General features: G+C 36.4%; 1 protein-coding gene across 3 annotated transcripts in view; it reads left to right on the forward strand.

The window, feature by feature from the left end:
- DOCK1 (dedicator of cytokinesis 1) overlaps nt 1–24,269 on the forward strand; it is a 455,801-nt gene that overhangs the window by 358,543 nt on the left and 72,989 nt on the right. For all 3 annotated transcript variants that reach the window (XM_083364099.1, XM_083364098.1, XM_083364097.1), the window contains 3 exons: nt 926–966; nt 5,957–6,047; nt 11,804–11,923. In XM_083364099.1, the coding sequence (XP_083220225.1) occupies nt 926–966; nt 5,957–6,047; nt 11,804–11,923 (252 nt within the window). The remainder of the gene's footprint in view (nt 1–925; nt 967–5,956; nt 6,048–11,803; nt 11,924–24,269) is intronic.

A 24,269-nucleotide genomic window follows, 5' to 3' on the forward strand; every position in this document is an offset into this window, starting at 1 on the left:
AAGGAACCACACACATTATGTTTTTCCCAGTGCAGGCATAAGCGTAGCACCTATGGCTAAAAAGGGGGAAAAATGATTTGAATCTTGATAATCTGTCCATTTGAAACACTGTCAACTTGTGCTCAAAGCTGCATGCACAGCTTTGTACATACCACAGCAGGTTTCTTAGACAACATCACTGCATAGAAACATTTTCTCAATAGACTGATCATTTCTATTAATATAACTCTTTATGTTTTAGACTACGATTTGGTTCTTAAAAGGATGCTTTTTTATTCAGTGAAGAGACAAAGTGAACCTAACCTCAAATGTGTTCTCCAGCTAAAGTGAACTTTTTTTAACCAAGAACAAACAATCCCCTTGCTGTGGGTGGGCTAATTGTGGGAATTATAGCAGGCATAGAGGGGGAAATGAGTCCTTTTGTGTTTTTAATGAAAAATATATTCCAGAAGAGGAGTTTTATTTAGTTCTGCATCAGAAGGGAGGAATATATTATTCCAGCAATCTTATAATTATCAGCACTCATCCTCCTTCCCACCTGAAGCTATTTACGTTTTTAGTATGCTCTTTAATTTATTAGATTTCAGGAACGGATGATTTAACACTGATTTTTGTTTAACGTTTTAAATTGTTTTTCAGTATATTATGATGACTAGTTCATTGCAAAAGTTAGAAGAGGTAATGGTGTAGGATTTGAAAATACCCTGTTGGGGGGGTATATTGAGTTCTTGTAATAAAATGTTTTTTAAAAAGTAATGCTTTCATATTTCATAGGTGGAAAAATGAGTTCTAGAAGATGCAAGGTTCAGATTACAATATTATAGAATTATAAATTCCCAGTATAAATAGTGTATGTAAACCTTTGCACATATGTATAAAACCAAATTCATTGAAATAGGTTGATACCTCTTTTTTCCCCCCCTAGAATTTCTACAAAGAGATTGAAAGAGAAGAAATGTACATAAGGTTTGTATATATGAAGTTTATTTGGCATTGTTTAAGAATAAATAAACACACGGTTTTACATATACACAAATGGAGCATAAACAGATCCTTTATTCATATATCTGCAAATGCCTAATGGAATTCTACGTATTGATTAGAGTAGGGCTGTGTGCAAATATGGTTTCTATTATTATATCATTTAATTACATTTTAGGCAGCATATTTAGAGGAGACTCTTATTGAGAATATATAGATGTATAATTTCAAGGTTTGCTTTCACCTCTTTTTCCTAGTTGCTGTTGTCATCAGTGGAATGGTATTTCTAATTAAATAAATAAATAAAGTCTTTATTGATTAGCCCTTGGGCCATATCAAAGTGCAAAGTTCCAGCAACAAATTGTTACTAAAATTTGACAAAAGCAATTTAAAATGGAATTTGAGAAAATACAATTTAAAATGGAACTAGAATAAAATACAATTTAAAATGAGATGGTAATAAAATACAATCTAAAATGAAATTGTAATAGTGTACAATAATTTAAGATATAGATAAAATATGATAAAATTATATTTCGGAGTCACCCTTGCAATGTACCCCAGTCAGTCCCACATATGCAGATCTCAACCGAACCATTTTGTTTAAGTACTGTGCTACGTTAAATGTTATTTTCAAGTTCTGGCTGGATATAAGGTAAGTTATTTTGATATGGGGATCCCAATGGGTCATTTGTTTGGTATATAGACCAAGATACCTGTCTCTCACCCTCTTATACAGGCAACAGTCAAATAGGATGTGAGCCAGGTCTTCTACCTCTGCCGCTCCGCAAATGCAGAGATGCTCATTGTAGGGTATAGCATGAAATCTCCCATATCTGACCATTGTGTCAAGCTGTTCGAATCTCGCTTGCGTAAATATCTCCCTAAGATGTTTTGGGAATTGTAACTTCAAATAACTGTCTACTTGAAAAGTACATTTGTATTTACTCAGCCATTTCAAGTTACCCACTTTACTAAGGATAGCTAAATCAGTTTGTGCTTCTATATCCTTAATTCTTTGGACAACTCTTTTTTTGGATTGTTCTCCTGTTATGCAAGAGACAGGAGGGCCACAGCTTCTTACAAAATTTGTTAGTTTGGTGATCCAGGAGATTTGTGATTGTAGTTTTATTTGCTCTAGTAGGCATAACTTGGGGAGTCTATCAGTCTCCATTTCATTAACTTTGCAGCTGTAGTTACAAGCTCTAATTTTAGATAATGCATGAATTGTATGAATTCCCAATTCAGCTCTAACTGCTACAGCAGATGTTCTTGGATCTACACCCAAAATACATCTCAAATGCTGGGACTGTGTTTGTTCTAGGACTGTGGTTGAGTAAAGACCCCAAATTTCTGCTCTATACAAGAGCATTGTGGTAACCTTAGCCTTATAAGTCTTGAGTAATGGGGCTAGGGACCCTGGGTAACTATGGTTCTTTAGTTTGAGCAGTAAATTCAAACCGGCTTTTGCTCTAAATGTACTCCGTTGATGATGGCAGGCCCAAGATCCAGTCTTGGAAAAAGTTACGCCCAAATATACAAAGGTGTTAACCTGTTCAATTGGTTCACCATCTAATTGCCACTTATGTCTCTGATGGTTTCTTCGAAACATCATTATTTTTGATTTAGATTTGCTAATGATTAGGGAGTTATCCTGGCAATAAGAGCTGAATCTTCTTAATAGCCTACGTAATCCTACTTGTGAGTATGATAATAAAATCATATCATCAGCATAAAGCAAGCTGTTACAGTAAGTATTTAGGATCATCAGCATGTGTACCATGGTATCCTTCATTAACCCTGGCAAGTCATTGATGTATAAATTAAATAATAATGGGGCCAGGATACACCCTTGCCTTATCCCTTTATTTGTGTGAATCCTGTTAGTCAGGGCCCCATTAACCCCATACTGCACCCTCAAACAGGTACTTGTGTAAAGGGCTCTAATCAAAGCCAGGAATCTGGGTTCTATTTTAAGAGATGTCAATTTATTTATTTATTTGTTTGTTTGTTTAGATTTATATACCGCCCTTTTCCCGAGGGACTCAGGGCGGTTTAGAGGGCAAATTAAAACAGTGCAATGTACAAATTAAAATAAAATTAAATTAATAATTAATTTACTCCATAGTACTTCTCTATTTACCATATCAAATGCTGATGTAAGGTCTATGAAAGCAGCAAACAGGGGTCTCCTCTTATAGGCATATTTGGCAATTAGATGGTTCAAGACAAAGCAGTTATCAATAGTAGATCTGTTTTGTCTAAAACCTGTTTGTTCTTCTGTGAGGATGTTGTTTTCCTCTACCCAGATTTCAATTCTGTTCAAAAGGTACCTAGCATATATTTTTGCTACAATGTTAATCAGGCTGATGGACCTGTAATTACTAGGATCCTTTTTATTCCCTTTTTTATATATGGGGACAACTATTGCCATCTTCCACCCATCTGGTATATTTATTTTATTAATTTGGTTTATATACCGCCCTACTCCCAAAGGACTTAGGGCGGTTTACAAGGCAAAATTTAAAAACAATACAATATAAAATTAAAATAAAATTATATGACAGGTGTTATTTATGTGTGTAAAAAGACCTGCTAATACAGGGCCCCACCAATTGGGAAATTTCTTAAATAATTCTGCTGGTAAAAAATCCTCACCTGGGGCTTTATTGCTCTTTAAGCTTTTAATGATGGACTGTATCTCTTTTTCTGAGACTGGTGGCCAAGGGGTGTAATTTATTCATTTAGTTTTTCAAAATATTAACGTTGATTCCTGACAGGGATACTGTGTACCTTTGCTCCCATCTCCGGCCTCATCCTGCTGCCTTGCTCTTTTAACACTTCCCACTTCTTTTGATCTATCAATATGTGGTTAAGTTTTCTTTCTTCTAATGACTTTATGACTGGTATTTCTTTGCTACTTTCTGTGGTAGCAAGAGCTAATTTTTGAGCTGTTGGCCCTTTCATTTGTTTTTGTTTATCACTGATTTAATTTGTTTCTTAACAGGGAAAGGGGATGTTAATTATCAACTACCTTTCTGCAGTGAGAAAAATGCTCATTGCTTTTTATTATTATTTTTATTATCACAACTGCATACTGGCATTCTCCAATAGATATTAAAAACCTCTTTCCCCAGGTTATAATTCTAATTATCAAAAGATATTAGAAGTACCATCTGATTATTTGCTTTTGAGTAACTCTTTAATAATATGTGGAACTTCTTTGAGGAAGTATCTTTCCTCCATTTGAAGCTTTCATTTTAATCATTTACATCTCAAAATGTAGCCTACTCAGAATTACAGAAATTAGAGAAATTTTCTCTAATTCTGTATGAGTGTACAGAGGACAAAGCTGCACATTATATACGTTTCATTAGTTTAAAACTAGAGCCAAAATAATGGATTTAGCACTTAATTACATCAGGAAGGTAGATTTTTTCTTTCTTTCTATTAGTTATCTTGGTAACTTCTACTCCCATGACAATAAGTTGTTATTTTTTAATATGCATTAGGATCATTAAGAATTTTTCCTTAAAAGTGAATAGCTGAACTGGATAGAAATATGGAGTTGTATGACTTTCAAGTGCGGCTGAATAGAAAGTCTTAAAATTCCTCCCTCTGTGCTTTTCTACTCTTCCAATATTACAGTCACCATCAAGACTCTAATATAATATGCAATCATGCCCAGGTAGAAAGGTGTTATATACGTTTCTGAGATGCAAGTTCTCAGAAGTAAGTTAAATATGTATTTATCTTATATATTTATTACAAGAGCCTCTGTGGGGCTTCAACCTTCCACAAGAGCCTGAAGACCTATCTCTGCCAGTTGAGCTGGGGCCTCAATGGGGAGTACCATGCTGGAGGTGGTTGATGGACTAATATTATGTATTATTTTATTATTTATTAAATTTATATGCCGCCCTTCTCCCTAACGACTCAGGGCGGCTCACAACAATAAAAAATTAAAAAACATAGAATACAAAGATTAAAAAAGAATTAAACAATAAATAAAGAAATAAAGGACAATTTAAGCCGATAAAAACCAAATTTAAAAATCATGATCAGTCCAGGCCCGCTTGTTGGAACAACCACGTCTTCAGGTCACGGCGGAAGGATCGAAGGTCAGGGGCCATCCGCAGCTCCGGAGGCAGTTCATTCCAGAGGGTCGGCGCGCCCACAGAGAAGGCTCTCCCCCTGGGGGTTGCCAGCCGGCATTGCCTGGCCGATGGCACCCTGAGGAGGCCGACTCTATGGGAGCGAACTGGGCGATGGGAGGTTGACATTGGCAGCAGGTGGTCTCGTAAGTGGATCCCATTTCCCCCTGTGAATCTTGCTCCCTCCCCTCCCATATTTTAATTATAATTTTATATCCTTATTGTTATGGTTTTACTGTATTTAATGTTATAAGCCGCTGACAGTTGCCTTGCAGCAAGATGGGTGGCAAAAAAAAGAGAGAGAAAGAGAGAGAGACAGACAGACTCTGGTTTACATATAAAATGCATATGGAACTAAATAAAATTAAAATAATGCAAAATTATCAACACTCAAACATATGAATAATAATATACACTAAGGCAACAATAGTAAATATTATCAGCATAAATATAGCAATAGCACTTAGACTTATACACCACTTCTCTGAGTGGTTTACAAATGTCAGCACATTGCCCCCAACAATCTGGGTCCTCATTTTACCAAACTTGGAAGCATGGAAGGCTGATATTGTATGCCTTTTCAGAATATCAGTGTTTAAAAAAAACCCTGAATCTTTTAACCATAGAAAATATAACTTTATGAAATGCATTATTCATATAATTGTTGACTTCTTTTGTATACCAGATACCAAATGTTATTTTATTTGAGATATGAGATAAAAATCGTATTAATTTTAATTCATATTTTGGCATTTATGGTATCTTAAACTATAATTATTTTGTAATATTGTTGAAAATTATATATATATTTTTTACTTTAGGTATTTGTACAAACTTTGTGACCTGCACAAAGAATGTGATAATTACACCGAAGCCGCCTACACATTACTTCTTCATGCAAAGCTTCTTAAGGTATATATATTTCAAATGTTTTTAATCTCTAAGGCTTAGAATTTAAGATGCAAAATTTTCTCCAGAAATAAACAGTACCTACATACAAAATACACTGAATATTTATAAGAATGAAGCAGAAAGCTAGGGTATAGGATTGTTACTGCTTGAAATATAGTTTAAGGTGAATCACCCAAGGACCTATGGTGGAAGCAAAAGCAAAATACCTCATAACATTAACAGCAAATGCCAGTACAGATTGTTAACCAAGATGCAATTTATCATCTGTCCTGGATTCAGTATGGGGCACATTTCACCATTCTTGGTAGTGTGACCTTAAAAGGTGCCTTGCCTTTTTCCAAGATTTGCATGGTAGCTATGTAGAAAATATGTGTTTGAATTAAGGAGATGTGACGTGATGCCACCATATGTCGCTGCTCTGTTGACACTTCCTTAATGCCTTCTTAACACATGTTTTTCTGAATCAAGTGGCTACCATGCAGGCCCCGGAAAAGTCAAGACTTCTTTGAGGATAGGCTGACAAGTACAGCAAACAGCCATGCTAGATCTGAAAGATCTTTCCTACTTTGGATCCAAATATTGCAAGTAAAGTATTGAAACTTATAACCAATATTCCAAGTTTATCTTTGTTGACTGGTACCTGCTTTGTTTTCTTCCCCAGTTGTGTTTTTTTTTTCGAGTAGCAGATTTTTTAGCACTGCAGGATGACTGGTTACAACTTTTAACATTCTCCAAACACCTTAGTTTTTGAATAATATGGATACTTCAAAATATGAGAAAACTGTTCACCACATAAACATCTCTTGATATCTGCCTTGAAATATCTTTAAATGTTAACTTGATAGAAAAAAAGAATCATAATAGTTTTCCCCGTTTCTATAATGATCAAGGGGTGGGAGATGAATTACATAAATCTTTGCATTGTGATAGTTGTATTCTTGCAATTTGTCCTTCCAAGATTAACTTAGATATCTACACACACACACACACACACACACACACACACCATTTTAGAAGATAATGAAATGTTCTCTATTTCAAATAAATCTTCATTTTTTTGGTCTGGTGTATATGTGTGTTCGTGTGTGTGTGTGTGTGTGTGTGTGTGTAGATATTTTATAATGTGCTAACTAACCCTTTGGGTAAATTAGTACATAGTAAAATACCTTACTTTTGAAAACAGAAAGAAAACAAAGTCATGAAGTTCATCTTATTTTACTAAAAACAATTGTTCCTTGCTGATTGAAGGCATCCATAAATGGAACAGGAAGGATAGAAATCTGAAAACTTTTTTCTTTTCCTTCTGTTCCTCAAGCTTTTCAGAAGTAAGTCTCTAAACTTGAGGTTGAATCTGGTAACTCACAAAAAACTGCAGATGAGGTACTAAGAATCTCCGTATAATCTGCACAGTCATCCTTCATTGTGCATCTATCAGAACAGAGGTCATTCTGGTATAAAGCTGAATCATCCTTATAATATTGTTTGGATGAATATGTAGGCCAGATTATGTGCCTACATAGCTTAGGATCTCCAGTTTCATCTGCCTTAAAACACTTGACTGGTTCCTATTGGATGGCATCGTTTCCATTCCTTTCACATCTTCCTACCAATCCATGCTGAATGACAGAGTCTGACAGGGAATTCTATATTTGCACAAGTAAAGCACAGAACTCCTCTTCTGACTCTGGATTCATACTGCATAGCTGGGAGTTCTGTGGAAATGGAGTGACACACACAAGGATGTAATGTATGTGGACCACGCTATATCCCTTTCCTCCATTTCAAGTTCTCAAACTTCCCAGCAACCAGCTGACTATGGCATTTGTGCATTTCTGTGAGACAGAAAGACCATCTCTTCCTATCAGCATTTCAATGTAATATGTGTTTGTTGAGCAGTATTCTAATTACTGAATATCCTAATGTTTCTAAGCCATGTTGAAAATGTACAAATACCATATTTTAAAAAACCATACATACATAACATTGTATTACTGATACTAATGATGAAAATGAGTTTCTGATGAATTTATGGTTCATTTTAAAATCATTAATATGGCCCATGCTAGTGTGTGATCTATTTTGATATTATATAAGAAAGATGTTTAAAAAAAAATAGAGACAAAAGGATAGGTTATAGGACATTTAAAGAGGACCTTTAAATAAGAAAAAAAATATGAAAGGACAGCTGAGTTGTGTTGAATGTAAAAAAATGTCAGCATAAGAACAGAAAAGGTTTACAGCAGATTTGTAAGACCAGTGCAGAGACATTTTTCAGTTGATGTACCTATCTTCTCTAAAATTTCATGTGCTTTTATTATAAAAAAAAGAAAATGACAATGACATTTAGGTCATGCTTAAAGGATGAAGCTGTCACTAAACAGCTTTTATTAAAACTGAGTTTTCTAATTGTTAAGAAGAAATAAATTATTTAAGGAAAAAAAACACAATGTACAGGTAATCACAGATAAGAAGATCCCTATCCACTGTATTCCACTTCACATTTCCTCAGAATTGTGTTTTTTCTGTTTCCAGAAATTTAGGACTGCCCCCTAGCAGTCTGGTAGAGCTATAAACTCTAAAATAACAAAACACGAGATATGTTTATAAGTTTATAAGTTTAAATATGATAAGCAGCTCATTTTGCCAGTTTGAATGGTTGCTACTGAAAGGACAGTCTTCCTGACTTCAGATTAGCTATGCCATGGTGGTCAGCACAGACACATTTGAAACCCATATTAGAGAGGCAAGACTAGCCTGTCTAACCAAGAGGATGAAGACTGGCCTTCTACACTAGCCTCTGACACTCACTCAGATGACTCTCTCTCCTTCCTCTGCTGCCACTTCCCAAACAAACATTGGAAAATTCTTCCAATATAAATGACATCCCTGCTTTTCTGCCAAAAACCAGGATGGCTCATCAGACACAGCCCCACCTTATTTGTATGCATGCCAATGTCAATTGCCTCTTTTCCGGGATGCAGATATATCCATAGCTTGTTTGACATATTTTCCAAAGCTTTTCGGATAAGAAAGACTTGGTGACAGGAAAAATATGTATAGAAGATGGGAGAAAAAAAATAACATAGTAAAGGAAGTTGGAGCAACAATAGCAGCAGCAGCTACTACCTCTGCATGCAAGTGCTGATTGAGTTCTAAAGGTTTAGCAGCTTGAGAAAAACCTCAGTAAGCAGCAGTGATGCTACTTGGAAGTAGGTTTGGAACTTGGCAGTAACCATGCCTTCCAACTTGAAGGCAGCCAACAAAGAGAGAAATGTCTCAGTAACAACCAAGATCATGAGCAAAAAAGTGTGCCATGCTGAGATTATGCAAGTTCTGAGTAGGGGCAAGAACTGAGATGTACATTAACTTTTAAGAACTTAAAAATCCTGAAAATATTAATAAATTAAGACCCAAGGATATGGTTACTTGGCCAAACTGAGTGAGAAGGTGACATTAACCCTATCCAGAATTAATTGCACCCACAGTGGGGGGGGAGTAGAGAAAAGAATTCAGACCCGGGTCGATAGAGATGCTCTGAACCAGCCAGGCAGCCTCGTCTCACCAAAAAACTCCCTGAGCAACTGCCCGCTGAACTTTTATTCACCTCCCTTTTCAGAATACCAAATACAACATTACATAAACCCCATCAATCTCAAAAAATAGGATACATAGTGATAATTGGATACATAGTGAGAACTACTCAGGTGCCTATGAGATCATTACAAAAACAAGATACTAAAAGATCTTGTGAAAGCTTTATCATAGCGTTTCCCAAACCTCCCACATGCCTTTCTGTGTGAACCAGGAGAGTGTGCTCATCACTGTAATTCACGTAGAGGCCAATAAGAAATGTTTGGGAAAGCTGAAGGTTGAGAGGCAAAAAAATGGCCGTTCCCACAGGGGGGAAAAAGGGAATCGGATTCTGTATTTGGGAAATATCCAAACCTAATGATGTTTGAAGAAGAACCTGCACAGCTTATTTGTGTTTTCACTCAGCTTCAATTAGTCTTTACTTTCAGATAATTCAAACAAAGGTATTAAAAACAAAGCATGACAAAATTCAAAATATGATCAGATATACCCAAATGCTAGGGTGAACATGTTCTTTTATTCTGCTTTTTCTGTATTTATATTTGTGTGAAACTAAAATTATAGCATAATACTGTCTCATAGAGAGGCCTGAAGTTGTTAAATTTTAAAATGATTTTACAACTGTTGTATAACATTTCAAAATCAAAATCAAGATAATTTTCTGATTTCTTTGTGTTAATTAATAAAGATACATATTCACAAAAAGATTTCTCTATGCCCGCATACCTTCAGTATCAATATTATTCTCTGTTAGCTTAAATACTTTAGTATTCAATTCATGAAAATTCTTTAAAATATATTAGCTCTAATTTATATATTTGGCAGGATCCCTTTGTATGAAATACTTGTGATTTTAGTCCTGTATTGATTCAATGATACAGAAAAGCTTTATTCATCTTTTCCATGTAAGATAAAAGACCCACACATAACATTTAATAGCAGCTGTGTTGAAATCCATGGGCATGCAATTGCATTCTACATATGTTGATTTTGAACTTCTATAAATTATGTGTTGTAATACTGGCCTAAAACTGGGAACAATAATCAATGATTGAATTGTTTGCCATCTCTTGGAAGCCTTTTCAACTGTATGCTCATTTGTGAATCTCTTAAAATAACCAATTAATGAATATGTTTTATAATTTAAACAGTAATTTAGTCATATACAATTTGTTTGTCTTCTACCTCTTGATGGCAAGTATTGATAATACAATTCAATCTGTTCAGATATGATGCCACATGAATCCCCAATATGACTGCAGATTGGTTGGTTTGATTTTTCCTTGCAGATTTTCCCTATCAGCGTAGAGGGATTGGGGCTGAAGAAAGAGGGCAGAGTCTGTGCCTTCATCTTCCCTTCAGGAACTGATATTTTGATTTTTGAAACCTGAAGATGGGTTACAACGTACTAATTTTTTTCAATAATCCCTCTCTTCTCCTATTGTTCTATTTACTCAAAATTGATCCATGCTGCAGGCTCATTTACAACAGAAACAATTCTATGAATGATTATGTGAGGCATTTTTGTGTGAAACAGCTTTTCATTTAGTTCCTGACCTCCTTCAGTAGGTGAACTCTGAAATTCTAGCACCAATGTCATATTCTACATCCTGAAAAAATTCCTCACAAACTAATTTCACCTGTGTTTTTTCAGTACAGTGGTACCTCGTTACTCATCATTAATTGGTTCTGTGAGGCATAATGAGTATTAAAAACAATGAGTGCCAAACAAACCACATGACTAGTATGTGACCCTTTGTTTTGGCTGGAAAGGGTAGTGAGTCACAAGGCAGCTGATACCGACAACTTTTAGGTTGTGCACCAAGTACCAAACAAATGATGAGTACTGGGGGAAAAAAATTCCCATCAAAATGTGCTGAGTAGCAAATTTGACAACTTTCAGAACAGTCGAGTACTGAGTTACCACTGTATTTACTGTTAGTGTGATTTTTATGTTTTTTTAAAAATATTTGTGGATTTCATATGTGATCTTACCTGTTGTGTGTGCTGCTCAGAATCCCCCTTGGTGAGATGACCAGTGTATAAACTAGATTGATAAATAAATTAATAAATAAATTCCTTGGTTTTGTTTAAAGCAGGATAAAGCTATGCATGCATTAATCATTATTAATGTTTAATTTCCTCATGGCTTTCATTTGATATAGTGGTCTGAAGAACCATGTGCAGCGCATCTTACTCAACGAGATGGCTACCAGGCAGCAACGCAAGGACAACTCAAAGATCAGCTCTATCAAGAAATTATCCATTATTTTGACAAGGGCAAGGTAATAAGGGGAAAAAAACCAAACAAGTTACATTACTTTGACCAAAAGTTGAAAACTCTGTGTGAGAATAATAGTAGGGTATTTGAGACGTGAGGAAGAGCAAAGTGGCATTTCCAATTAGCCAGGAACTAATAAGTTATTAGAGATTTATGGGAATAACCTCTGCAGGTTCATAAGACTTCTCAGCAAGCTAAGCTTTAACTCTAAAGAAAATAGTTTGCTTTTATGAGACTTGTAGGTGGGGTCACTACAAAAGTGAACCTTCTGAATTATTGTTACTGATTCTGAACCTTAAGAGCTGGAGTGATAAGACATCCAGCCTTCAGTTGCTTTTCTTTGCTGAGAATATCAAACAAAATGACCAGCAATTTGATATTGCTCGTTTTGAATGTTGAGAACATGAAAGATTTTCTCTTTCCTGCATTAGATATTATATGAGAAGTGCATCAATTTAATACACACACACACAAGATGAACAGTGGACTAAATATTTCCAATTCTTCTGATTAAATTCCTCCTTCTCCCCATTCTATCCCAGGTCCATATTAGATTCCACAGATTGGAAAAAATAAAAATAGTGCATGTTGTATCATTATTTTTAAGAATCTAGTAGAGATTGAGCTTTGGCATGAGGCCGAAAGCTCAGAAGACTAAACCTCTTGTCCTGGTGATCTACCCAGATTGGATCCTGCAACATTATCCTGGGACATGTATAAGTCCTCAACTTATGACCACAACTGGGCTAGAATTTCTGTTGCTCAGCAGGCTAGTTGTTAAGACAGTTGCACCTGATTTTACTACATTTTTTGCCATGATTGTTTCTTAAGGTTACAAATTTGTATTAGTTTATCCGAATATAAAATAGAAAGGAAAATGAAAATTATGGGAACTGTCAGAGGAAAAAGAAAAGGGTGAAAAGGGTGAAATACAAGGGGGGGGGAAGGCATTGACTTTTTAGTACAATAGATATTAATAAAATTGCAGCCTCAACGCTTTACTTTTACACAGTAATTTACACAGGCAGTCCTTGACCTATGACCACAATTGAACCCAAAATTTCTGTGGTTAAGTGAGACATTTGTTAAGTGATTTTTGCCCCGTTTTACAACCTTCTTGCATCAGTTGTTAAATGAATCACTGCAGTTGATAAGTTTGTAACCCAGTTGTGAAGTGAATGTGGCTTCCCCATTGACTTGGTTTGTTAAAAGGTTGCAAAAGGTGATCACATGACCTTGGGACCCAGCAGCAGTCATAAGTCGGTTGCCAAGCGTCTGAATTTTGATCACACAATCATGGGGATGCTGCAAATGTCATAAGTGTGACATAAGTGTCCCTTTCTTCAGTGCTGTTGTAATTTTGAACGATCACTAAATGAACTGTCGTAAGTCAAGGACTATCTGTACTGGCCATTTGTATAACAATGAACCTATCTAATCAGTAAAACCAAAATTAAAATGGTAATGGTTAAATTCGGGGCTCTTTTTCTCATAGAACGCTCAGAACGGCGTTACGGCACCTTTTTTTGCAAAAAAAAAAAGCTCCCTCTGAAAGCCTATTGCAGGGCTAGGAAATCTTGGCCCTTTTTTATGACTTGTGGACTTCAACTCCCAGAAATCCTGAGCCAGCCATGCTGAGGGGAAAGGGAGAGGTTTCCAAGCTGAGCCATGCTGGCTCAGGAATTCTGGGAGTTGAAGTCCTTGAGTCATAAAAGAGCCAAGGTTGCCTACCCTAGGAACTAAACTTTTAGAATCTAAAACAGCTAATTCAAAAAAGCCAACAGGAAAGAACCTCACATTTTTCATCTGCTTCTGTCTTTTGGAAGGTAAATTAGATAACAAAATAATCTATTACAACTAAACCACTTTAAATTAAACAATTCTTTAAAATGAAATATTCTTAATTTGGACTTTACTTTTACTGTTTGGACTGTTGTGTGTTTTAAAAAATAGATTATTTAGAATCTAGTTATGTTGCACTTCAGTCTTGTAATAATGCCGCTTGGGGGTGTATGAAAGCCCTAATAAGCAGGCATATACATAGAATGAAGGCTACTGCTAAGCTTGTAAGCCACCCTGAGTCTTCAGAGAAGGGCGGGATATAAATGGAATTAAAATAAATAAATAAATAAATAAATATACATAACAATATATGATGTTTTCCATGGTGAGCTTAACATCAATAACAACATTCATTAAAAAGGCTAAAATAATTTCTGGTGGTATTATCTGTACATTAAAATTTTGTTTAGTCACAATCTTTCACTTTTCAGATTCTGGACAAGCAATGGTCATGTATCCTAGCAAAAGATGTTACATATGTGCATAAGCGTAGTCAGTAGCATATGCCTTTTTAAAAATATCAAACATGCAAAGAAACAAAAATAAGTCCAAAATATCTGTATTACATCCAGAAATGCCAACTTTGCAACCAATATTTCTCATCCATAACTATGGCACCCTAAGGATACCTGCATACATGCAAATGCTTCTCTGGGATCAGTAACGCAGCATGGATTGCTTTTTCCTTCCAGTAACAGATTGCTGGGAAATACCAAACATGGCCTTAAGAATTCCAATGTTTGTTACAAATTTTTCTGCATGTGGTTGGAAAGAGGCCTAGAAATTCCAGCACAAATACATCACACTTGCTGAATGTGCACACGCAACTAATTACAATCTTCAATTGTATGTGATATATCCAGGGCTTTTTTTCCCATAGAACGCTCAGAATGGAATTCCGGCACCTTTTTTTTGCACACACACAAAAAAAGCTGAAGGAAACTGTTCCAGAGAGCCAAATTCTCCTCAGGCAGCTAGGTTGCAGAGCAGCAGAATGCATCGCAGCGACAGGCCTTCAGATGGCTCAAATCAAAGGAAATGTGATCTGTACAGGCTAATTTAAAAGTGGGAGAGTAAGAAGGGCCGAGTGTGAACAGGTTGCTTGGCAACCTGCTTAAACAGTCTCTGTAACTTTCAGCTCCCAGTGCCTTGCCTTTTTTAAGCTGGGAAGTTGAAAAAAAGGCTAAAAAGAAGGCAAGGAAAATGTATAGATATAGCCAGCGGACGTTTAGGGAACCTTTATTTTTCATACACTATTGAAATTTTGTTTTAATGCCATGGTGATACACAATCAAATGTAGTCAATCTTTTTTTTAATCCCAAAGCATCTGTTCGTTAAATACAGTATAACAAAGTTTTGGATGATGGAATTATTTTTTATCTAAATATAACTAACGATAACACCTTTTAAATCTGTTATTTTGTTTTATTTTTGCACAAAAAAATTGTATAATTTGCATTTGCATTCATTTACAAATAGAATATGTTGTTAAAATGTATTGGTGTTGAAATAATTAGTGCACACATATACCTAAAACCAGTTTATTGCTTTCAGCAATTGTACTAAAAAAAATCTCATTGTCAACCAATATAATTCATTTAATTTGAAATCAAGTGCAAAATTGATTTAAATTATTTTATTAAAACAAATTAATGGCAATTCTTTTATAAGAAGTTGCCTCAAACAAAATGAGTTTGACATGCCTGCTCTAGATAGTTGAATGCTCCAAAATAAATTCTAGACCAGGCCTGTACATGCAGCCTACCAAGCATTTTATTACCAAGTAATAAAATCACCACCACTGCCTTGAAAGTCATGTTGCCTAGTGGTTTACCATGACCATGAGCTCCAACACTGTAGATGCTCCTCTAGTCACCAAATCATTGATTAGCCCACCAGCATTCCTTTGCAGACCACAAAGATTTTTAATTTATCAGTGTGGGCCTTTCCCTTCTACAAGTTGCACAGACCTCTTCTAGATTTTCCTCTTGCCTTTCCAAGTTAACTCCTTGGTATGTCATTGAGCAAGAATTGACTTTGTAGGGAAGCATATTATCATTTGATGTATATTTAACCTATGTTCTACCTTTATTTACTGATTATATAATATTTGTATACAATCCACATGGCGAGGTTTGGGGCAACTTACAATATTTTTAAAATCATAAGATTAAAACATAAATGCAGGGCTTTTTTTCTCATAGAACGCTCAGAATGGCGTTCCGGCACCCTTTTTTGCACAAAAAAAAGCTCTTGCACAAGCTCTCTATTGGCTTTCAAAAGCCTATTGGCTTTCAAAAGCCAATAGGAATTGCTGCTGAGCATGCCAAAAGACCTGGCCGGAAAACGTTGCACCGGCAAGTTGTCTGCAGCAAAGGTGAGTTGGCAGGAACTTTGCATCCCTCCCTGCTGCCTAACTACACCATCTCAACTAGGTAAGAGAGGACAAGGAGAGGGAGGTGAGTTCTGCGAAGACCATGTGCTTCCTTGTGCTCACCTGTGTCAGCCAAGCTGGTGGCCTACCTGGTGCTGGACCTGCGCCACTGTCACCTCACCCTGCATGCCTAAGTGGCCGCCCTGCATTGCCTGGCCCGCCCCACCTCTGCCGCCCGCCCTGCACAGCCCCGCCATATAAAGCGGGCCCCGCTGCTGCCACAGCAACAGCCATGCTGGCTCCAGCCCCGGGGGGCAGCCCGCCACCAACACCCCTTGCACCTGTGACTGCAGCAGCGCCCCCCCTGCCCCCCACCTCCTGCGCCCACCAAGATGAGAGTTTCGGCACCTTTTTTTTTTTAGAAAACAAGCACTGGTTATATTGATTGTTTTATTCAAAGAAAAGAACATATCTATTTTTTTTTAATTTGGAAAATGACTTATGGATTTTGGGCTTGTGATGGAAAAAAATGAAAACTTTGATTTTTTTTGTCAGAGTTGTTAAGCGAGTCAGGGCAGTTGTTAAGCGAATCCAGTTTCTTCTACTTGCTAGAAGCCATCTGGGAAGATCACAAACGATGATCTTATGACCCCGGGATGCTGCAACCATCCTAAATATATGCCGGTTTTCTGAATGTTGGTCCCATGATCTTGGGGATGCTAGGATGGTCATAAGTGCAAGGACTGGTCATAAGTCTCTTTTTCCAGTGTCGTTTGTAATTTTGAGTAGTTGCTAGACAAATAGTTGTGTGCTAAAGACTACCTATATTAATCCATGTCAATTTATTTTTTACATATTGGACATGTTACATTGTCCACTGTAACACTGAAGTTACATTGATAATGATAACTTTATTGTCACTTTGAATGTACACCAATCGGCATACATAAAAATGAAATTTCGTTGCATACAGCTCTCAAAGGGTCACCACCTCCGATATATCCTTCTTGTTCGTGGCCCGCTCAAATTTCACATTGTCCATTTTAGTCTCTAGGGAGTGAACAATGGCACACAGGACAGGTGGAAATGGGGCTCCATGTGGATTAGCCCTCAAATTCGCTTGTATTCTGACAACCTCGCCTTCTTTCCTTTTTCTGATCCTGACTCTTCCACCTTTTCCTTAAAGTGGCCTTGCTTCTTTTCGCCCCTGGAGCACGCTGCCGCCGCCACCAACTCCTCCAAAAGCCTCTCTCTCTTCCTCTGGGCCTGCCGACAGCCTTATCCAGTTCCTTTGCTCCATAAGCTCCAGGTCCTCTCCTCCTCTGCCTCCTCTGGAAACAGCCCTGATTTGCAGTAGAATCCATCACTGGGCCAGCAGTCAGATCTTGCTGCTGGTAGAACAAATTCAAACAGTGCCAACGACTTTTAACAGTCTCACCAACAGTTCCAAAACAACTATATATATTTACAGTAGTAGCCAAAATTGTGGAAACCTTTTGGGAAAAGTGTACAGTAGAAATGCCACCTTTGGTTAAGTTTCCACCAATTTTTCTTCTAATTTTTTTATAACTGTAGCCTTGTTCACTTAATAATACTATTTTATATCACTTTCTGGGAAACCAGTCAACTCTGTGCACCTTTACTTTAATTTTATTACGTTTTACAAGCTCTCCAAATGAAAGAACACAAAAAAACCCAACCAACTTGATAGCGATCACATAACACACTGACAAATGTCCTCCTCTCAGCTTCAATACATGACATCAATAACTGAATCCTACTGTGATCTGATTGGCTCATTGCCAAAACAAGATGACACCTGATTGGTTCTCTAAACACTCATTGTCATGCAGTGTTGACACTCATGCTCATTGGCTACAGTCAGATGAAGGAAAGCTACCTGATATCAACCTAAGCAAGTTGTGCTTCCTTTTTCTGGTTATTTGGCTATAACTTTTCATAGAATACAGTACAGATAATTGAACGAACTTAGTTGCATTACATTCTTGATTAAATTAACTTTCCATTGATATATGATTTTATGGTATTACTCCAAAAAAAAAAGTGGTGTTATTAGCCATCAATCCTCAAAAATACACTTTTCCCAAAAGGTTTCCACAAATTTTGGCCACTATTGTATTCTTTCCCAGAGAGCATTTATAACCTCAGGCTAGTGACAGCCACTCCTGGAATAGAGGAGATCCAGAATCTGTTTTGTCTTCACAGGGTGAGAAGCTGGTTTGAATGCTTAACCATCTTGCCCCCTGCAGTCATCAATGTGCAGTCACCTTGGAAGCAGATATCTTTCTGCTAGCTCATCATTCAGTCACCCAGTGGTGACAGCAACAGGAAGGAAAGTTGGCTGTCCACTCAGGCAAGGAAAGGCTTAAGCATCTCAAAATTGCAGTGCTTCCGGGCAGCGTAGCAAAACAATTTTTGAGGCTGAGCTGTTTTGTATATCTGAAGGTAAAAAAGATAACATCCAGCCTGAAATTGCATAATTGGACTAGTGGGTATTATTGAGAACAAATATGTGTTGTCGGCCTGATCATTTTGGCAAAATATAATGGAGATGGATGTCCCTCCCTCCAGAATCAGTTCCTTAAACTTAAAGATGGACCAACACTGGAAGTTTTTAAGAAGAGACTGGCCAGCCACTTGTCTGAAATGGTATAGGGTTTCCTGCCTGAGCAGGGGGTTGGACTAGATGACCTCCAAGGTCCCTTCCAACTTATTATTATTATTATTATTATTATTATTAAAGATATTATTGAGCACTTTGGGTTCTAGAATTCATTTTTCACCTCATCTTCCCTGTAGAGAAAATATGTACTTTCAGAGAGTTGCTTTGTGTGAAGTATTAACAATAAGAAATATAATTCATCACATTTGTAGGCTGTCTTTCCTGTAAGGCTTAAAAGAAAAATAATGTACAAATGTGATAAATAATAATTAATGATAGGTTAGGGGGTTAGCGAACAGCTATCCAATCTGTTTTATGTAGCTATCTCTAAAGGGAAATAACAGGGACAGCTTTTAAAGATGAATTTTCAGGCAGTGAAACAAACTGAATGAAAAAGCTAGAGTTTTTTGCAGCATATTTAATGACTTTAATGGCTTGAGCTGCTTGTGGAGGTAACAACTGCAATGCCTGTATTTTTTTTAAGAACTGATTTGTGCATTTCTGTTACTGTGGTACTAATGAGTTGTTTATGAACAGCAGGTAAAATATCTGTTTACAATGCCTTAACCTGTGCAGACCTTTACAAAACTAGGATTTCACATTTTGCGAACAGATTGCTTTTAATCAAACAACTTCATTTTTATTTTGGCTCTAATTGTGTATAGTAGTGTAGTCATAAATGGAAAAAGGCAGCTAGTTTGAGCATTGCTACGTGTTTACTTTGCTTCCTTCCTTTTGCATTTTAAACTATCAGCAATATTTTTTTACTTAGTTGTTAGCATTTATGTAACAAATTTTATTGCCTTTCATTGTTCTTGAATTTTCTGTCTGAAACTTTGAACTTGCTTTGTCTGGTTCTTAGCATTTAGGAAACGTGAGAAGTTTGAATCCACTTTTGGACAAATAGACAATAATTGCAAACTATTACATTTAATATGTGCCAAAAATAGTTTATATTTCCAATTTTTCAGACAAGACCCCTTCCTCCATCCTAAAACTTAGGTAAGGATATATAATTATAATAGATGGGCCACTTCAAGGTATGAGCTTGATGGGAAGTGATGGTGAATATACAGATAGTCCTCGACCAGAAACTGTAATGGACTTACTCATTATGGACAGAAGTAATCATTATAGTTGGAAGCTACCATGTGATGACCCCCCCATACCTAGTCTTCGACATGTGGTCATTAAACAAATGTGTGGATCATTAAGCAGAGTATGGGGTGCCTCAGGGGCCCTGGGAGGCCTAGCACAGGTCCTGCCCTGTGCCTCATTCCCTCCCTGAGGTATCCCATGGTCTGCTTCCTGTCCCTTGGAGTCCCTCAGGTCTTGGGTCTTCTTCCCATCCCACCAGGCCCCACATCCTCCTCCTCACTTCACATCACCCATTGTATACTTAACCTTTTGAAGATCTCCAGAGGCTGCTCCATTCCTGAGCCTTCTGGAACAATACCAAAGTAGCTGCCATTTTTGACACTGGACACATTGAATTGTGGCCATTCTGAAAATGGTGGCCACATCTAGGATTGTACCATACAGGCCAGAACAGAGCAGCTTGCCTTTGTTCTTAAATGGAGTTCTGGAAATCTTCAGAAGGTAAGTGAGGAGAAGGATATGGAGTCCAGTCAGGTGGGAAACCGTCCCAAGGCCTGTGGGTCCCTCTGGGAGCAAATGGAGGGAGATAGGAAGGGGGCACTGCAGCATCCCTATAGTTAGTCATAAGGGTGAATGACTGCAGGGGCACTGCAACAGCTGTAACTTTGGAATCGGGTCGTAAGAAGCTTTTGGATGTTCTGCCATAACTTCATACTGTCATTAAGTAACCAGTCATAAGTCAACGATTACCTATATATCTCATTAAGCCTTTCCTTAAATAAAGGCTAGGAGAAATTTAAAAAGTCATTTAAAAGTTGCTACTGTCTACCTAGCTTATATCTTAGGAAATATTTCTTGAATTTAAAAATAATTGCACAAAAATAATTTTACAAATTGTAAGATTGAATAGTTTTAATTTCTGAATGATAATGATAAATTGTACCACCTCTTTTGACAAATATATATTATTTTTAAACTTTGTTTAAAAAATTTTTATAGTTGATTATATAGCTTGCAATAATCATCCAATTACAAATGATAACATATTTTAGAATTCCAGTGTTCTTTCATGATAAGTAATACAATTTCACATTCCTTTTTAACTAAATACAGAAATTCTGTAACATGTTTCAACAGCTAGATCTGTTCACAGTAATACATATACGTATGAGCAAAATATTCACAATTTCTGTTCAGATGAATGAAACAGAAAACATTGAGTGGATAAAAAATAATGGACAAGCAAAAAGAAACTATTTATATTTCATTTCTTAGTTTACCAAAACAAAAATGTAATTTCAATACATTTTTGGATAAAATTTATTTTATTACACAGTTCCATCCAATATTGTACACTTGAATCTGTGAGATATTCATTTATATATTAATTTACTTTTTTGAAAAAACACACACAAAAAAACACTGGTTCAGCTTTATGCTAGCAGGTGAGAAATTATTTTTCCCTGCACTTAGTCATTTCTATTTACAATCCTTTTGCCCCTCACTGTTCAGATCATTAATCATTTAAACTTACTTAAGGTTATTGTTAGATTTAGGAAGACTTGGCACAGGGATTTTGGCACAGGGAAGAAGCAAAGAAATGGGAAACAAACAGGAGTTTCTTAGTAAAATTCAGTGGGCAAGTTCCTAATGAAATTTTTCTCTAAGTGAACAGTAACACTATTAGAAAGTCCAAGAAAGGAACAATAAGAAATAAATAATTCTTCAGTGCTTGTTCCTTTAAAAACAGTTAATATGAGTGGAACAAGGCTCTGCAGTCATGACTTGTAAACTTATGGTCTGTTCAAGTTCCTGAGAGTGACCTGGCATTGATTGCTACAACTACAAGCCTGTACAGAATTAAAACAATGACTTGGCTACATCTCAGCCAATGGCAGTTTTATCAAATCTTGTCTACACAAGAATTGGTAGGAAGAATTCTCCATAAAGAAAATAAACAAAAGAATGGGACTAATAGATAATAGGTGGAAACAACAGATATGGGACAAATTCTCTGTCACTAAAGACAGTGAGTCATGCTTATATCATTTGTAAATTAGATTAGTTAGTTAGATTTTGTGGAGCTGCTCTTGAAGATATGGCTACCCGCTTTCTGGTCACCATTAGTTGGTTTGGCAAAGTATAGGTGGTCCTTGCTTACTGACTACTCAAAATTCAAATTCAAAAGGAGGCTTATGACCAGTTCTCATGGTTACAGCTATTGTAGAGTCCTCATGGTCATGTGATTGCAGTTTGGGTGTTTGTCAACTGGCACACATTACGATGACTGCATCCCCCTGTAACCTTCACAGCTGACCAGCAGGAAGTCCTAAATCGCATTACATTTAATGATTTATAGTAATTGGGAGTTAAGACTCAGAAAACCACATTTTCAGAGGTAGCCCACTCCATCTAGATCAGCATGGCTGGAGAACAGATGTATTTCTACAAATGTATGATCTTTGCAAAAAAAAATTACAATAGTATTTTTGGGAAGACATTCAAGTTGGAAGATAGGTTTGAGAATAACAAGAATGTTATTTATTAATTGGGTTTTTTTTACAATGGCTTATGTATGTTGTGATTTTTATATATTGTAAATTACCTAGGGTTGCAAGAAATAGGTAGCATGTAAATATGGTAAATAAATATTCTAGTTTCAGAAACAGCTTTAAGCCTCCTGTCCTGAAAAAAAAAGGCTTTGAGTGGTCTTGCAGTAAAGGAAAAAGGGTAGAGAGGATGCAATTGTATCCTGCAAGAAACCAAAGAGAAAAGTTATGTTAATTGGTGACTTTATTTCTATTTTATTTCTAATATTTTTATCAAACACTTTGAAGAAAATATTAAAACAAGTACAAGATAGAACATGAAAAAAGGAAAAAATATTTATGCATTCTTTCCATTCATAGAAAAGGAACAGAAAAGAAAAGAGGAGTACTATGATTGATTATGAAAATTGGGTAAGAGATACGGTTTTAGGGTCTTTGTTTCTGTTTTCAAAATGATGGACCATTGGACAACATGGATTATATCTGATAAAACTGATAAATTATGTTTGGACAAAGCATAGCCACTTTTGTAATGAAATCTGTGTTGACTGAAAGTGGAAGTCCTGAACCACAGTTTGTTCACTGGAGAAAGGAGAAGGATATTGTCACAGACTCAGCTATGACCTCAGAAGAAATCTCAGGCATTCAATTTGTCATAGCTCAGTTAGACTGGAGGCTTGAAATGAGCTTCTTGGTTTCACAACCCCATCTGAAGTCATAATAATCTTTACTGCATACTAGGAAGAAGCTACTAAAATGTAGACTGCCCTCTGTCAACATGAAGGTACCATTTTGGGGGGGGAAGGGATACATATAACAAATGGAAAAAAATGATTGGTCACCAAGAAAAGGTGCCTATATATACTGAAAAGTTTGTTTCAGAAAAGTTAAGGCTCAGAATGAGCTGAAGTTGGGGGGGAAAGCCCTGTTAAGAACAATAAAAAGGGCTTCTTCAAGGAAGAAGAAAGGAATCTCTGTTCACAAATATAAGAAAGGGAAAGGTAGAACTACTCAATTTCCATCTTAGATTCAGTTTCAGGAGACTAATGATTCCACAAATAATTATAAAGAGCAGAATGAAGGAGGATGACAGAAATGTGGTCAAGAAATGTCTGTTTACTTTGAATTAGTTGACCACATGATTGTATTCTAGGATTCTGTAGAAAATAACTGATCATTTGGTTACCTTTATTTAATATCTGTGATAAATGTAGTGAGAGGGTGAAGTACCCAAAAATTGGGAGAGAAAAAATAAAGATCCAGGACCAGTCAGTGTGACATTAATTCTTGGGAAGATTCTGCAACAGATCATAAAGAGATAAATCTATAAGCATCTTGAAAACAATGTGATAGTTACTGGAAGGCAGTATGAATTTGTCAAGAATAAGCCTTGCCAGAGTAAGCTACTCTCATTTTTGATTGGGTAATTTACTAAGTAGAATGTGAAACTGCAGTAGACATATCTTCATTTCAACAAAGCATTTGGTAAAGTATCCAGGGCACCATGATTATTAAGTTGAACAGATTTATTTTTTTCTGGCAGTAAGAGAAATGGTTACTCCAATTATTCTTAAATCCACATATATTACTGGAATATACCATCCCAAATCTCCAACAGCGTAGCAAATAATTAGTACTCTTAATAACAGAATCTAGTCTACAATATATAGAATCCTCAAATCATCTGGGATATATTTTAATCCTTCATGGGTTGTCTTCATACTTGCATATGTGTTACTCAGCAAACAGGGAATCAGCACATGATTCACAATGTGTGCAACCAACAGATGGATTCACCATTGT

The sequence above is a fragment of the Vipera ursinii genome (assembly GCF_947247035.1).
Source record: "Vipera ursinii genome assembly, chromosome: 5".
Taxonomy (NCBI): Eukaryota; Metazoa; Chordata; class Lepidosauria; order Squamata; family Viperidae; genus Vipera; species Vipera ursinii.